Source organism: Danio aesculapii, chromosome 7 (assembly GCF_903798145.1).
Source record: "Danio aesculapii chromosome 7, fDanAes4.1, whole genome shotgun sequence".
Classification (NCBI taxonomy): domain Eukaryota; kingdom Metazoa; phylum Chordata; class Actinopteri; order Cypriniformes; family Danionidae; genus Danio; species Danio aesculapii.
In genome coordinates this window covers 5,196,494-5,210,832 of record NC_079441.1, presented here as the reverse complement: position 1 = coordinate 5,210,832, position 14,339 = coordinate 5,196,494, and the positions used below count along the sequence as shown (strand labels likewise).

General features: G+C 39.1%; 1 protein-coding gene across 3 annotated transcripts in view; it reads right to left on the bottom strand.

Annotated features, from left to right (window-relative positions):
* Positions 1–14,205, bottom strand: part of klc2 (kinesin light chain 2) — a 29,784-nt gene extending 15,579 nt beyond the window's left edge. For 2 of the 3 annotated variants that reach the window (XM_056460959.1, XM_056460962.1), the window contains exons 1-6: positions 13,899–14,205; positions 9,230–9,483; positions 8,824–9,127; positions 3,942–4,158; positions 3,488–3,677; positions 286–459 (exon numbers count right to left, since the gene is read on the bottom strand). In XM_056460959.1, the coding sequence (XP_056316934.1) occupies positions 286–459; positions 3,488–3,677; positions 3,942–4,158; positions 8,824–9,127; positions 9,230–9,457 (1,113 nt within the window). In that variant the 5' untranslated portion in view covers positions 9,458–9,483; positions 13,899–14,205. The remainder of the gene's footprint in view (positions 1–285; positions 460–3,487; positions 3,678–3,941; positions 4,159–8,823; positions 9,128–9,229; positions 9,484–13,898) is intronic. The other variant, XM_056460960.1, reaches the window with a different exon arrangement.
* Positions 14,206–14,339: the final 134 nt, after the last annotated feature.

Sequence of the window (14,339 nt, the reverse complement as noted above, 5' to 3'; positions counted from 1 at the left end):
ATAATGCTGGAATTGCTCATATATGATTTATGTACTGTATAATGTAATGTAATATAACACAAATCTAAATTACTGGCAAAAAAAAAACAAGAAGAAGAGGTAAACATGGACTGTGGAAATTGATAAATGTTGTTTGAATTGGTCATTATTACTGTGCCAGTAGATGTGTCAGCTCATACAGTGAAACATATTCAAAACCACTACAATGTTCACTTCCATTTAGAGCAAATATATGAATATCAAAGCATCCAAAATATCATTAATAAGGAGGATTTCTCGTCTCACCAGGTTGTTTTTGGTCTTGGCCACGTTTGGATCATCAGCGCCCAGTTTGTTCTCGTAGATCTCTAGAGCCCTGCGGTAATAATACTCCACTTCCTCATATTTCCCCTGATTCTGACACAGCAGAGCCAGGTTATTGAGCTGCTTTGCCACGTCAGGGTGGAATTTACCCAGAACCTGCAAACACACACGTGTGAAGAATAACTGATGATAGGCAATTGAATTATTATACCAATCAGGCACACTGACATGGCGACACTAAATAAAAGCTATATTTTATATGTTAAAAGGAGTTTTTGTCCTAACCATCTGCGAAAGCGACACATGAAATTTCGATTTTAGAAAATTTCTGCAACCCCGCAGCAGAACAGTTAATAATACGAAGACAATGATCACCTCAGGTACTGATCATGTGCTTCAATCAGCGTTTAACACTACCAATGCAAGTTTAAATACAATTTTATATGAAATTTACGGCGATGCTACTGAAAGCAGTAGCAGATAGTTCACCTCAGATCTTGAAAATAAAAAAGCTAGTAAACTGACTCAGCGCAAACCAACAACAGTAGACACGGAGAAGCCCATTAGTAATGTTATAGACTTTTAATAGGTGTTACCAACAGCTACCTGATAAATCAGCACACAAACGGTCACCCTACTAATCAGAGTACCCAGGTTTTTTTTTTTTGAGAGAGAGAGAGTACAGTTAGTGGTATAGCCAGAGAGGCAGTTACAGATTAGGAAGGAAAGTGGAGACTAAACAGTTGAGTTTTTAGCCGTTTCTTGAAGACAGCAAGTGACTCTGCTGTTCTGATGTAGTTAGGGAGTTCATTCCACCAACTGGGCAGATTGAATGTGAGAGTTCGGGAAAGTGATTTCTTCCCTCTTAGGGATGGGACAACAAGGCGACGTTCATTCACAGAACGCAAGTTTCTGGAGGGCACATAAATCTGCAGAAGTGAGAGCAGATAAGGAGCAAAGCCAGAGGTCGCTTTGTAAGCAAACAATTGAATTTGATGCGAGCAGCAACTGGCAGCCAGTGCAAACGGGTGAGTAGCGGAGTGACACGTGCTCTTTTGGGTTCATCAAAGACCACTCATGCTGCTGCCACACTGACACGGTGTCCTAACTTAGCATGATACTGCACCACAACACACAATAAAAGCTATCTTTTTAAAGTTATAAGTAGGGCTGCTCGATTATGGAAAAAATCATAATCAGTCAAAATTATTCGCAGGAAAATGTCATTTTAAGAGCAGTACGGTTCTATTTAATGGCGTCTCTTTCACGTGTCTTTTGATTCTCAACTCGTTTGTTTATTACATAAATGAGGGTTAATATGAATAATCACTAAACACCCCGTTTTGACAAATTTGCATATATTTGACCATTAAAGCGCTCACATTAAGATGACTTTAGATGTGACAGCATGCAATCTCTTTCGCACTTTTAAAAACAAGAATGATTTGAATGTACATCAATGAACAGGGCTCGAAATTAACCTTTTTGCTTGGTAGCACTGGTGCTCCCAACTTGAAAAATGTAGGCGCACCAGCCAATATTAAGTCGCACCGACCAATTATGAGCACCGTCACTACAAGTTTTATATAAACAGATTTATTGCATTTGAAATAAACACTAATTAAAACTAACAAGCAAATAAAATATATATGCTTGCATGAGGGAAATATGCCTCAACGAAATCCCGTTATCAACATTAAAACATAATTGAGTGACCAAAAGATACACGGACCGCTCACCGGCCCTGCACGCACTGCTTGACATGAATGAATCTGTTAACAATACATTAACTGTGCTGATCTCACAGGTGGTGTCTGATATTGCACAGATGCTTTTGACATATACCTTATTATTTGCATACGTCATTTTAATAGCAATACCGGTCTTTTCATGAGCTGCAATAATAGTTTAATCTTAGTCAGTGCAAGCCCTTTTGCGATGGTGTACGTGCTGTTAAATTTTACATATAGCTGCACGGCTGACAGCATCTGGCGATTAAATGAAGGATTAAACAGAACCTCTCCTGCTTAAAATGAGTAGATTCAGCGGCAAACAATTACCTGAAAATTCCACCCCACAGACTTTACAGTGAATGCTTTAGTTATTTTAATAGCGAACTTGAAGCCAATGAAAGTCTTTTATCCACTCTTTGAAAAGTGTAGATGGTGAATTAACATTCAGCACATGATCAGTAATCAGATGTGCCATTATTTGTAACTTTAGGTGGTTTCTAAAACAAAATCTGTCAGTGTTGTTTTCATTCTCATCTTCAGCTCTTCACATTTTCGCGGTTGTAGCTCCTGTCATCTGAAGGCAGAAGGCGTTGACTGAGTGATTGACAGCTGATTTTAACCAATCCATTCGCATTCAATTCTAGCACAGTGGGCCAATAAGAAGAGCGCGAAGGCGGGGAAAGCGTTGTGGACTGTGTTTACAGCAGCAAGTTGACATGACAACAGTTTTAAACTGTTCCTGAGCGCTGCGTTTTAAATGCAAAGATGTATTCTGCATGACCTATATAAATAAATATATATATATATATATATAAATAAATATATATATATATATATATATATATATATATATATATATATATATATATATATATATATATATATATATATATATATATATATATATACACATACATATATATATATATATATATAATATATAATATAAACTAAAAATTACAATGTTCGATTTTTTCAATATGCAGCCACACTTTGAGTGTATGTAAACTACAGCAGGAGCCCAAAACAACAAATCAGGAAGCTCTACAATGAGGCTCTATCAGGTATACTGAAACCGAAACTCCATCGAGGGTGAAGATTTTCACCTCATGACGTCAGTATGCACGCTGTTTTCTTCCTACTGACTGGCCAACATGGCTGGGTTCACACCAAATGCGCAAGACATGAATGAGAAGTTCACACGCTTGTGACAAATGCATCACATATTCCGTATTGTCGGGCAGCAGGGCAGTAATTCGCCTCTGTTCTCACTTTTAGAATGACTTGTATGATGTTAACTCGCCATTTGGTGGGAAGTGTCTCTATCGCCCCCTGTTGGTTCGGCAGGCCCTTAACATGCATCACAGTGCGTTTTTGCATATTCATGTGAATGGAGATTTTTTTTTTTATGAAAGTCTGCAAAAATATATGTTAAATGTGCAGATTCTGACCTTCTCTCTGATCTCCAGTGCTCTCTTGCAGAGCGGCTCGGCCTCCTTGTGTTTTCCACGTTTGCCGTACAGTACAGCGAGGTTGTTGAGCGTAGCGGCCACAGCAGGATGATCTTTACCCAGAGTTTTCTCTCTGATGGCCAGAGCATCGTTCAGCAGGTGAGCTGCCTCTTTGTACTTATTCTGATCCCTGAAGAACACACACAACACACACATATTGGTCTGGTTAGTATCTGTGCAATTCCAGCGTTATGGATGTGACATTTGCAGTAAAAACTCAACACAAATTCACATAGAAAGTATATGTTAACTTTATATTGAAACATCTGTTTATATTCTCCAAATATAAAGTATTAGCAATTCGTATTGTTAATTATTACAGCTACATTGATCTCGTACCCAAAGTGGCTGCTTTTTAAAATAGTTTAAAAAGAAAAAAACACTGATCTCAGACCTGTAGACTAGGGCAAGGATGTTGAGCATGGTGGCCACATCAGGATGGTCGTGTCCTGATGTTTTCTCCAGATCCTCCAGTGCCTGTTTGCAGAGCGGCACAGCCACTTCGTATCGGCCTTGAGACGCGTACTGGATCACCAGGTTATGAAGTGTCCGCAATCGAGCCGGGATCTCGTATCCGCCCTGCTGCGCCGCTACTTCACCACTGGGCTGAGCTGAGAGACCACAAAGTAACAGCATATCATACCTGCTGGGTCGAGACTCGTGCACACCGAATACTTTGCATGACTATTGCTGATGTTAAATGACTAACGACTACACAAAGGGAATGTGAGCGTGCACAGCGATGTACAAAGAGAGAGAAATAAAAGCATAAGAGTATACGAGTGCCGCTTTGCAGAAAGCCCTTGTGGAAATCCCTCACATTTACATTTAGTCATTTAGCAGACGCTTTTATCCAAAGCGACTTACAAATGAGGACAAGGACGCAATTTACACAACTATAAGAGCAACAGTAAATAAGTGCTATAGGCAAGTTTCAGGTGTGTAAAGTCTAAGTACAGCATTAGTAATGTAATTACTTGAAAACAAGTCTAAATGTACTTACACAGTGTTGGTCTCGTAGCTAAAGTGCTTCTCCTGCCAACTAAACCTACTGTGCTCAATATATATAGTCTTTACCTGGCGTTTGGACACGCCTCCAGAGTAAAACACCCGAAACCGTCCGTGCTACACACAAGCTCTTACAGTAACCAAGGAAACAGGGTAAACTTTTCTAGTACCATACACGGACAGCTGAAAACAAGTTTAAATGTCCAACAACCATAGACAACCAGCTGAAAACAAGTCTAAGTGTCCTCTAACCATACACAGCAACTGAAAACAAGTCTAAATGTACTTACACAGTGTTGGTCTCGTAGCTAAAGGGCTTCTCCTGCTAACTAAACCTACTGTGCTCAATAAGACACTGTGCTCAATGTCTTTACCTGGCGTTTGGACACGCCTCCAGAGTAAAAACACCCGAAACTGTGGCCGGGGGTGGGGGGAAACCGTCTGCGCTCGACACACAAGCTCTTACAGTAACCAAGGAAACAGGGTAAACTTTTCTAGCACCATACATAGATAGCTGAAAACAAGTTTAAATGTCCTACAACCATACACAACCAGCTGAAAACAAGTCTAAGTGTCCTCTAACCATACACAGCAACTGAAAACAAGTCTAAATGTACTTACACGGTGTTGGTCTCATAGCTAAAGGGCTTCTCCTGCTAACTAAACCTGCTGTGCTCAATATATATAGTCTTTACCTGGCGTTTGGACACGCCTCCAGAGTAAAAACACCCGAAACTATGGTGGGGGGTGGGGAGACTTACACAGTGTTGGTCTCGTAGCTAAAGTGCTTCTCCTGCCAACTAAACCTACTGTGCTCAATATATATAGTCTTTACCTGGCGTTTGGACACGCCTCCAGAGTAAAACACCCGAAACCGTCCGTGCTCGACACACAAGCTCTTACAGTAACCAAGGAAACAGGGTAAACTTTTCTAGTACCATACACGGACAGCTGAAAACAAGTTTAAATGTCCAACAACCATACACAACCAGCTGAAAACAAGTCTAAGTGTCCTCTAACCATACACAGCAACTGAAAACAAGTCTAAATGTACTTACACGGTGTTGGTCTCGTAGCTAAAGGGCTTCTCCTGCTAACTAAACCTACTGTGCTCAATAAGACACTGTGCTCAATGTCTTTACCTAGCGTTTGGACACGCCTCCAGAGTAAAAACACCCGAAACTGTGGCAGGGGGTGGGGGGAAACCGTCTGCGCTCGACACACAAGCTCTTACAGTAACCAAGGAAACAGGGTAAACTTTTCTAGTACCATACATAGATAGCTGAAAACAAGTTTAAATGTCCTACAACCATACACAACCAGCTGAAAACAAGTCTAAGTGTCCTCTAACCATACACAGCAACTGAAAACAAGTCTAAATGTACTTACACGGTGTTGGTCTCATAGCTAAAGGGCTTCTCCTGCTAACTAAACCTGCTGTGCTCAATATATATAGTCTTTACCTAAAAATAAAATAAAATGTACGCAATTATTAGTGAATTAGACCCATTGTTTTTAAAAGAGCAGCTCAGGCTCATTTTGGTTTGACGTGCCATGTTGAAAACTGGCTGACCAATTAAATTTGAGCTTCTGAGCCACTGAGGTTATATAAAACACCACATGGTGGTGCTCAAGCACGAAATAGTCAATAATTTAACTAGGATTTGACGGCGCGTCACTTCATTTTCTTTCATAGCTTGTAACTTTTTATTGCAAACCTTTAAAAGCGTGCTGTAGCGGAGGATAAACAGAAAAGGAGGAATATTATTACGTGATGAATGCAGAAGAAGCGTGAGGGTGACTACTACGAGTGTCAGAAGCAAAAATTTGTGCAGCGCCACCTTGTGTATCGAAGTATTTCTGTTTTTCATTAATTGTCATCTAATGCTAGGGATTGATTCTGCATGCTCACTCTGCTCATCGCTAGTGAAACAAATAGCTTCCAAAAACGCTATTAATGAGTTATAAAGATGCATGAGCCTTTAGATTCACACATGCACACAACTCAATTAAAGGATAAATATGATACTTTAGTGTAAGTGGAAGTGGGTGAAAATGAACAAGCCCAAACATTTCAGACCTCATTTACACCTTTATTGTGGTGTCGCTCACTTGTGATCGGGCTGACCAAAAAAAGCATCTATTTATACATGGTATTAAAAGGTACGGTTCAGTAAAACGATTACATTTCCTAACCATTTCCTCATACTCAAGTGCTTTTAAACTGTTATGAATTTATTTCTTTTGTTAAACACAAAACAAGATATTCTGAAGAATGCTGGAAAAAAGCAGTCAAAAAAAGCAGCCATTGACATCCATAATAGGAACAAAACAAACTATGGAAGTCAATGGCTGTTTTTTTCCCAAGATTCTTCAGTACATTTTGTTTTGTGTTCAACTGAAGAAACAAACAGGCTTAGAACAAGCGGAGGAGAGAAAAATCACAGAAGATTAATTTTTGCATCCTATTTTTTTAAAAATAAGAATGCTGGGCTCCAAACAGCAACCAAATGATCGCATTTCATAAGCATAAGATAATATCAATGTTTAAAATGGTCTTTATAGCTTAATCTACGAATGAAACAAATCCAAAGATTTTCTTGATTTTTGCATAATGTTAACTCTGCACCAAACTGAGGCTTTCATTTTATACCTTATAAACCTTATAAACATGTATACAAATTAATGCAATATCATATGTAAACAGCAGAACTGTTATATGCCATGTAGTAGCCTATATTTTACAAAGTCAACATATGAGCCTTAACATACATTGCCATTGTCTTTCATCACACGCAGCGCACACACACATGAACTGCGAGTGAGACAGAGGAAATAAGTCATATTGTTTAAACTGATGACTTCTATTAAAAATGTTGACAGAGGTTTTGTGATACAATAATAACAGCGGAGCATTAATTGAATGTATATTTTCTGTGGAGCGATCAATTTGCAGTAGCCTGCTATTTTTATTTGACAGAAGGAAAACAACATGATTGGAAATTAAACAGCCTATGCCGGTTCTTAAAAACGATTCAGTCAGTGTTTTCATTTTGTAATTTGCATTTGTCATTTATTCATTCATTCATTTTCTTTTCAGCTTAGTCCCTTTATTAATCCGGGGTCGCCACAGCGGAATAAACCGCCAACTCATCCAGTATTTGTTTTACGCTGCAACCCATCACTGGGAAACACATACACACATTCATACACACATACACTACAGACAATTTAGGCTACCCAATTAACCTGTACCACATGTCTTTGGACTGTGGGGGAAACCCACGCAGGGAGAACATGCAAACTCCACAGAAACGTCAACTGACCTAGCCGAGGCTCGAACCAGCGATCTTCTTGCTGTGAGGCGACAGCACTACCTACTGCGCCACAGCGTCGCCCCTAAATTTGTCATTCATGTGAAAAATATCAAGCGCATATCTAGCGCAGGCCTATTTATTTTATTCTTAACTTTATTCTTTATTCTTATTTATTTAGTTTATTCTGTTTTTCTATGCTGTTGGAAACACTGCAGGTGCGTGAAGATGTTCTGTTATGTTCTGTATGCTGCTGTTCGCGTGTTAAATTATATCAGTATTTTAAAATGCAACCCTTAATGTGTCACACAAAATAGATGTCTATTATTTTTTTAAATTAAATAATTCAATATTAACCCGACAAGCTAACCGTTAATATTCGGTTAGCGAGCTGAGGTTGTCGGTTGGCAAAATTAATCGAAATGAGCATCCCTTTTTATAAGCATATCTTTGGACTTTTGTGAAACGAGAAGGCAAAGCAATAGCCAGGAATTTTTTTTTTTTGAGTGTTGGGTAATGCTCACATATTCTAAAAGTGAAAAATGTATCTGTACAAGTTATTTCAGAGAAAAAAATCTTTGTTTTTGTAATCTTCGATCAAAGTCAGCATCAGGAATTTCAGTCCTTCTGTTGACCTCAACATGAGGCTTTCCATAGCAACTGTGTACTAATAACCTTAACCACACCCTTCTTAGCTATAAGGGAATGATGCACAAAAGAAAGCACCTCAGCTTTTTGGTACAGTCTATAAACCCCCCAGATCGCCGACTTTGGTATAGTATCTGATCGCAGCAGCTGCCTGAAACCCGGAGCATAGTACAGTTACTTAGCTGTGTTATTCAGACACCTCACCCCCCGACACACAGACATCCCCGCCACCGTTTCCGCTTACTCAACCCCCCACCCCCCCCACACACATCATAAAACGGCTATAATCAGTGCCTAAATCCTCACCTGGCCCCTGGTCATCATCGTTGGGGAACAGATCGTCCAGATTGTCCTTCTCCTTCTCTCCAGCTTTCTCCTCAGAGGGCGACGTGTCCTCGTCCAGCTTGCGGATCTGGTTCATGAACTCCAGATGCTTCTTCTCCTCCTCCAGCTGTGCGACGCTCTGCTCGCTCTTCTGCAGTTTGTGTTGGGTATTCGCCAGCTCGTCCCGAAGCCACTGGTTCTCCTGACAGAGACGACGCACCTGAGCGCGCAGCTTCTGCTTCTCTGACTCCACCGCGCTCAGGTGACCCGACAGAGCGATGATCACCTAACCAACACGCACATATTCACATTAGATAATCATGACAACTGGATAATTCTGACTTCAGCTGTATGTATTGTGAGAGCTCTAGATGTGTGCGTGTTTCACCTGTGCTTCCCCCAGGCCCAGCTCGATGTCCTCCAGGCTCTTGCGCAGCAGTCTGGATTTCTCCTGCGCCCCGGCTGGCTGACTGCAGTCCAGGATGGTGTTGAGGAGTTGAGCGTGTTCCCCTCGCAGCGTCTCCAAACCCTGCATCACCGCTTTAGTGTTGAGCACGATATCATCCTGCGTCAGCCGCTCCAGAGCCTCGTCACGAGGGTAAACCATGGTGGACATCACCCACTGAAACACACACACACCTGCTGGGAAAACAAAACACACAAAGCCATCAACATCCGGCCATCTTGCAGAGATCACCATAAAAAAATAATGACTTTAGTGCTCATCAATGAAATAAAAAAAACTTAAACAGGTTTGAAACAATTGGAGGATGATTAAATGACTGTGTTTTCATTTTGAGGTCAACTGATGCTTTAAGCCTTGTGTACTGTTCAAATTGACCACCCTTTCGTTATGTTGGTGGCTGTTTTTGCTCCATTGACTTCCATTATAATGACTTTTTTTGATTGTAAAGCCTTGACACTAAATAATCATGCATTCTTGATTGTTGGTGTGTTTTTCCCTGTTGGCAAGAGGTAAAACTTTTAATTTTTATTGTTGATCATTAGTTGGCAGCACTGACTCTTTGGGCCTACTCACACTATGCTATCCGAACCGTACCCAGGCCCGTTTCCCGGATCGTTTGAGAAGTGTGAGTGCTCTGAATCGGGCTCAGGCACGGTTCACTTGGCCGGCCCTGGCCCGGTTGGAAGAGGTGTGCCAGAGCCCGGTTCACTAGCGCTTTGGCGCAGTACGCTTGTGTGTTATTGCAAAACGAGCCAAAGCCCGAAACTGAAAGAGAGACTTTTAAGGGACTGTTTTATATGCGTTTATTAATCATTCTTACTGTTTAATGTATGCAAACTATCCTAGTTTATTAAGATGCAAACCTCTCACTGCACGAAAGCCCCGCATCTTTAGCAAGCCTCCTAATTCTTGCAGCACGAGGACTTGTTTATGAGCGTCAAAAGTGGCTGATCTGTTCGGCGAAATATTTGACTGCGTGTCACTGCTTACAAATTGACTTAAACGACGATATAATAAAAGAAATCTCCACTGTGCTGAGCTAGAGCGCTTCTGACCAGCGCATCATCGATGACGTAATGCCCAGGCCTGAATGTAATGTGAGTGTTGGCCGTCAGGGAGAGACAAGCAGCTTTGGCCCAGTTCACCCCCCTCACAGTTGTCATGGAGGGTAATAATAGCTATATGAACCAAAATCGTTCTTTGTACCAGGCTGTAAACACCCTTTTTTCTGCTGTAAAGTTGGCCATTCTAACAGTGGGCTCAATTGCAACTTGCTCTATTATGGAGCAGGACTAGCGGAATTTTGATGAATTGCAGTTTCAGTTACTTTCGTATTGGCCTCCCGAGGGAGAGCGGGAGGTTGCCGCTTGGTTGTTGCCTTACTTTATACTCAAACTTTTCCTGCTGAGTCTCTCAGCAGCACCAAGACTACAGAGAGAGAGAGAGCAGATTTGACTTGTCAGTGGTGCACATGGTCAGTAACAGTGAAATAGTGGATTTCTTTTTTATTTATTTAACAGTTTCAAGATCCAGTTCTTTTTTTGGAATCGACTCCTGAAATGATAATCAATGAACTATGGATAATAAATTAACTGTAAGTTATCATTACATTCACCAATTTTCCTTCATTCGCACTAATAAGTTGCCAACTTGAAGTTTAATATCATGCATAATGACTTTATTTGTTTTTAATTTAGAGAAATGTTTGGATAGATTATAAATATGTAATCTTTAACGCATTACAAGTTATTCATGTATCATTTTAAATCTTAATTATCGTGTTATTTATTACACATTAAATCATTCTACGTGAAAGAAACATTTCTGATAACGCTAAAATAGAAATTAAAGAGATGTCTTAAAAACCTTGACCAAAAAAAGATAAAAATATATAACAAAAGAACAATAAAAACGACTTAAAAATAAGTATGTAACTAGATTTACAGCATGTTGTTATTTGGTACTCATATGCGCTAGATTGAATTTATTCATTATATATTGATTGATTGATTGATTGATTTTATTTGACAATTCTAACAAAAATATACAAACAAGTCCAGTTAGACCAATTCATACATTATTTCAAAAAACTGTCAAGGATAAAGTACACAAAAAAGCCACAGGCTTATTTCCATTGTGGTCCTCGATATTTTTTAAAATTAACGAGCAAATCATAAATGGAATGCAAACATCATCAGCTCAGCAACTCAGCACAATAAAATCCTCAACATCAACTATAAAACAACCACTTTTTAATTTCCCTTTTAAAATCACTCTCAATTTGCATCTCTTTAAAAATCGTGGGCAAAGCATTCCAAACAGCAGAGCTCGTACACAAAAAAGAATTTCTACCTGATTCACTCTTAAATCTATATGGATAAATGTCCCTGCTACGTGCTCTTGTAGAATGACAACGTACCTCACTAACTAAAACGTAATAATTAAGAAAATATTTTGGGACCATTTTCTTTAAAATCTTAAAAACCATCACTAATTTTAAAAATGTTACCCAATTCTCAACTTTTAAAATATTACTTTGGCTATAATGTTCATTATTTAAATGTGTCAGTGGAGGTACTTTCATAACAATTCTACACAACTTATTTTGGGCCGTCTGCAATTTATTTTTCATTTTTTTTAGAACTACCGCTGTACCAAAAAGCTGCAGCATAGTCAAAGTATGGCTGCACTAATGCACTTGCTAAAATTTTTAAAGTTTGGGTATCTAGGAGCTCTGCCTGTCTTGCTCAAAACCTAATTCTAGAACAAGTTTTTGAATGAACTACAACAGCCATCTTTTCACCTGTCAAATTACTATCTAAAACACAACCCAAATATTTCACTTCCTGTTTTGGAGTGTGTTTATATTTACAAATAAACACACATAGATAAACAGAAACATACAGATGAAGGCTTAAAGACTAAATGATTAGCCTGTAAAACCTTAATTCTTTGTCAAAACACTGTAAAAGTGATATTTATTCAAAGCAAGACATTTTTAAACATATAATAATAATAACAACAATAATAATAATAATAATGATTATTATTATTAAATGTTTCTTCTGGGCAAAAACTTATTTCTTTTAGTTTTGCAGGAATAAAAAAAGCAAAAAATAAAATGTAAAAACGGCTAAGGTCAATATTTTTATTCCCTAAAAAAAAAAAAAATTCCTGCAGTATCTTGTAAAATAACTAATAAAGTATTACAGCCTGCCATCATAACAAGGACAAAAGAATTGAGTTATTATTAAAAATATTATGTTAAAACACCTTTTCTCTGTTAAACATCACTTGTTAGGGGAAATCTGAAAAATAATTCATTTCAAGAAGGCTAAAAATTGTTTATATACAGTAATACATGCATGCGTGTTATACTAAATACTATAACCCTAGTGTATTGTTAAAATTTACTACCCTTTCGTTATGTTAGCAGTTGTTTTTGACCTCCATTATAAAGACATTCTTTGACTGCAAAGCCATGACAGCATATGATCACGCATTCTTGATTGTTGCTCGTTTTCCCTGTTGGGAAGAGGTAAAATAAAGATACTAACAATACAATCAATTCCATGTAAAAAATTACTGCCATAACATGATGAGGTAAAGTGCAGTGTTATGATGACATTGCTAACATCATCAATTAAGGTAAAGTTGGTTTTATATTCACATATTCGTTTAGTGACAACTTGTGACACACTCTCTATATTGTTTACCATGGTACTTTAATTATTCAGTATGAAAGCACATGCAAGTATGACTTGAAAACAACATTAGCACTTTTTATTTGACTTTACACAATGTTTTACTTTGCTTACATTGGCTGCTAATATGATTTAATTATTTAGAATTTGGTAAATAATTATTTCCTGAAATTATAATATGGAAAATTCATAATGTGTGAATGTAAACCAACTTTACTTCACCATCATCACAGTCGTCGTCATGAGTTTATTTGACCTGCACTTCCACCTGCGTCCAGCAGAGGAGCCCTTAATCAGTCAACACGCCTATCGACTGCAATGCAGCACCAGCGGAGACAATCACCCCAAACCACGAGACCACCAGCACAAAAATACAGCAGACCACCTCACAAACACGAACACAAGCCTCACGTGATCAATTTACACCCTAAAGTTATGAAAAGCAGACCGATAAAATCAGGAGGAATCTGGAAAAATCCATCAAGGTGACCCGCAACATCACCACAACATCCCTCATCCTGCACAACAAACAAACGCAGGCCCTGCTTTCAAACCAAAATATAAACACACATAAACAGTGAATCTAGTTTATCCAAAATGCATTACATCCTTATATAACGTTATAAAAATTAATTAGTTTAATTCAACATTCACTGTATCATCACTGTCTGGATGACGACGATTAAAAACAACCGAATGCATCGCAAAAACTCTTTAAAACAGTCTAAACAAACTGTACTGTAACAGATACGCGTTTACGCTAAACATTAAGCACAATTCAATTACAACAAACAGCTATTGTTTTTAGCAGACCGGGCTAAACTTTGCTCCATTCAATCTGGCTGCAGGTTAGCATCACCGCTAATCAATGACAAAAACGAACATACCTTTTATAAGCTGCTTTATGGATGGGTTTCCAACTCCTGCTGTGGTTTTATGGATTCAGAGATGTCCAGATTCGGTCCAAAAAGCGATTTTGCAGGTATATGGTGTGAGTCCCATCGAGCGTTTGTTTGTTGTTGTTATTATTAACAAAACCGCCGCCCGTGCGTTTGCTGACCCGCTTTCGCTTCGTCCATTTTCACGTCCCTTTCAGCTCTGCGTTGTGAGGATGTTCGTGTTGAAGTGAAAGGATGAGCACAGCAAACTGAAAAATGGCTGATGTGTGTGTTTGTGCTCCCAGAATCCACAGCCTGCCCCCCTGCGCGCTGACGTTACTACACCCGCCCTCCATAACCGGGCGTGGACGGCGCTGGGTGAGCGCGCGCGCGTGCCCGTCAAACGCATAGTGGGTCTCTATGGCGTGTAAACGGTGTTACTAAGTTATA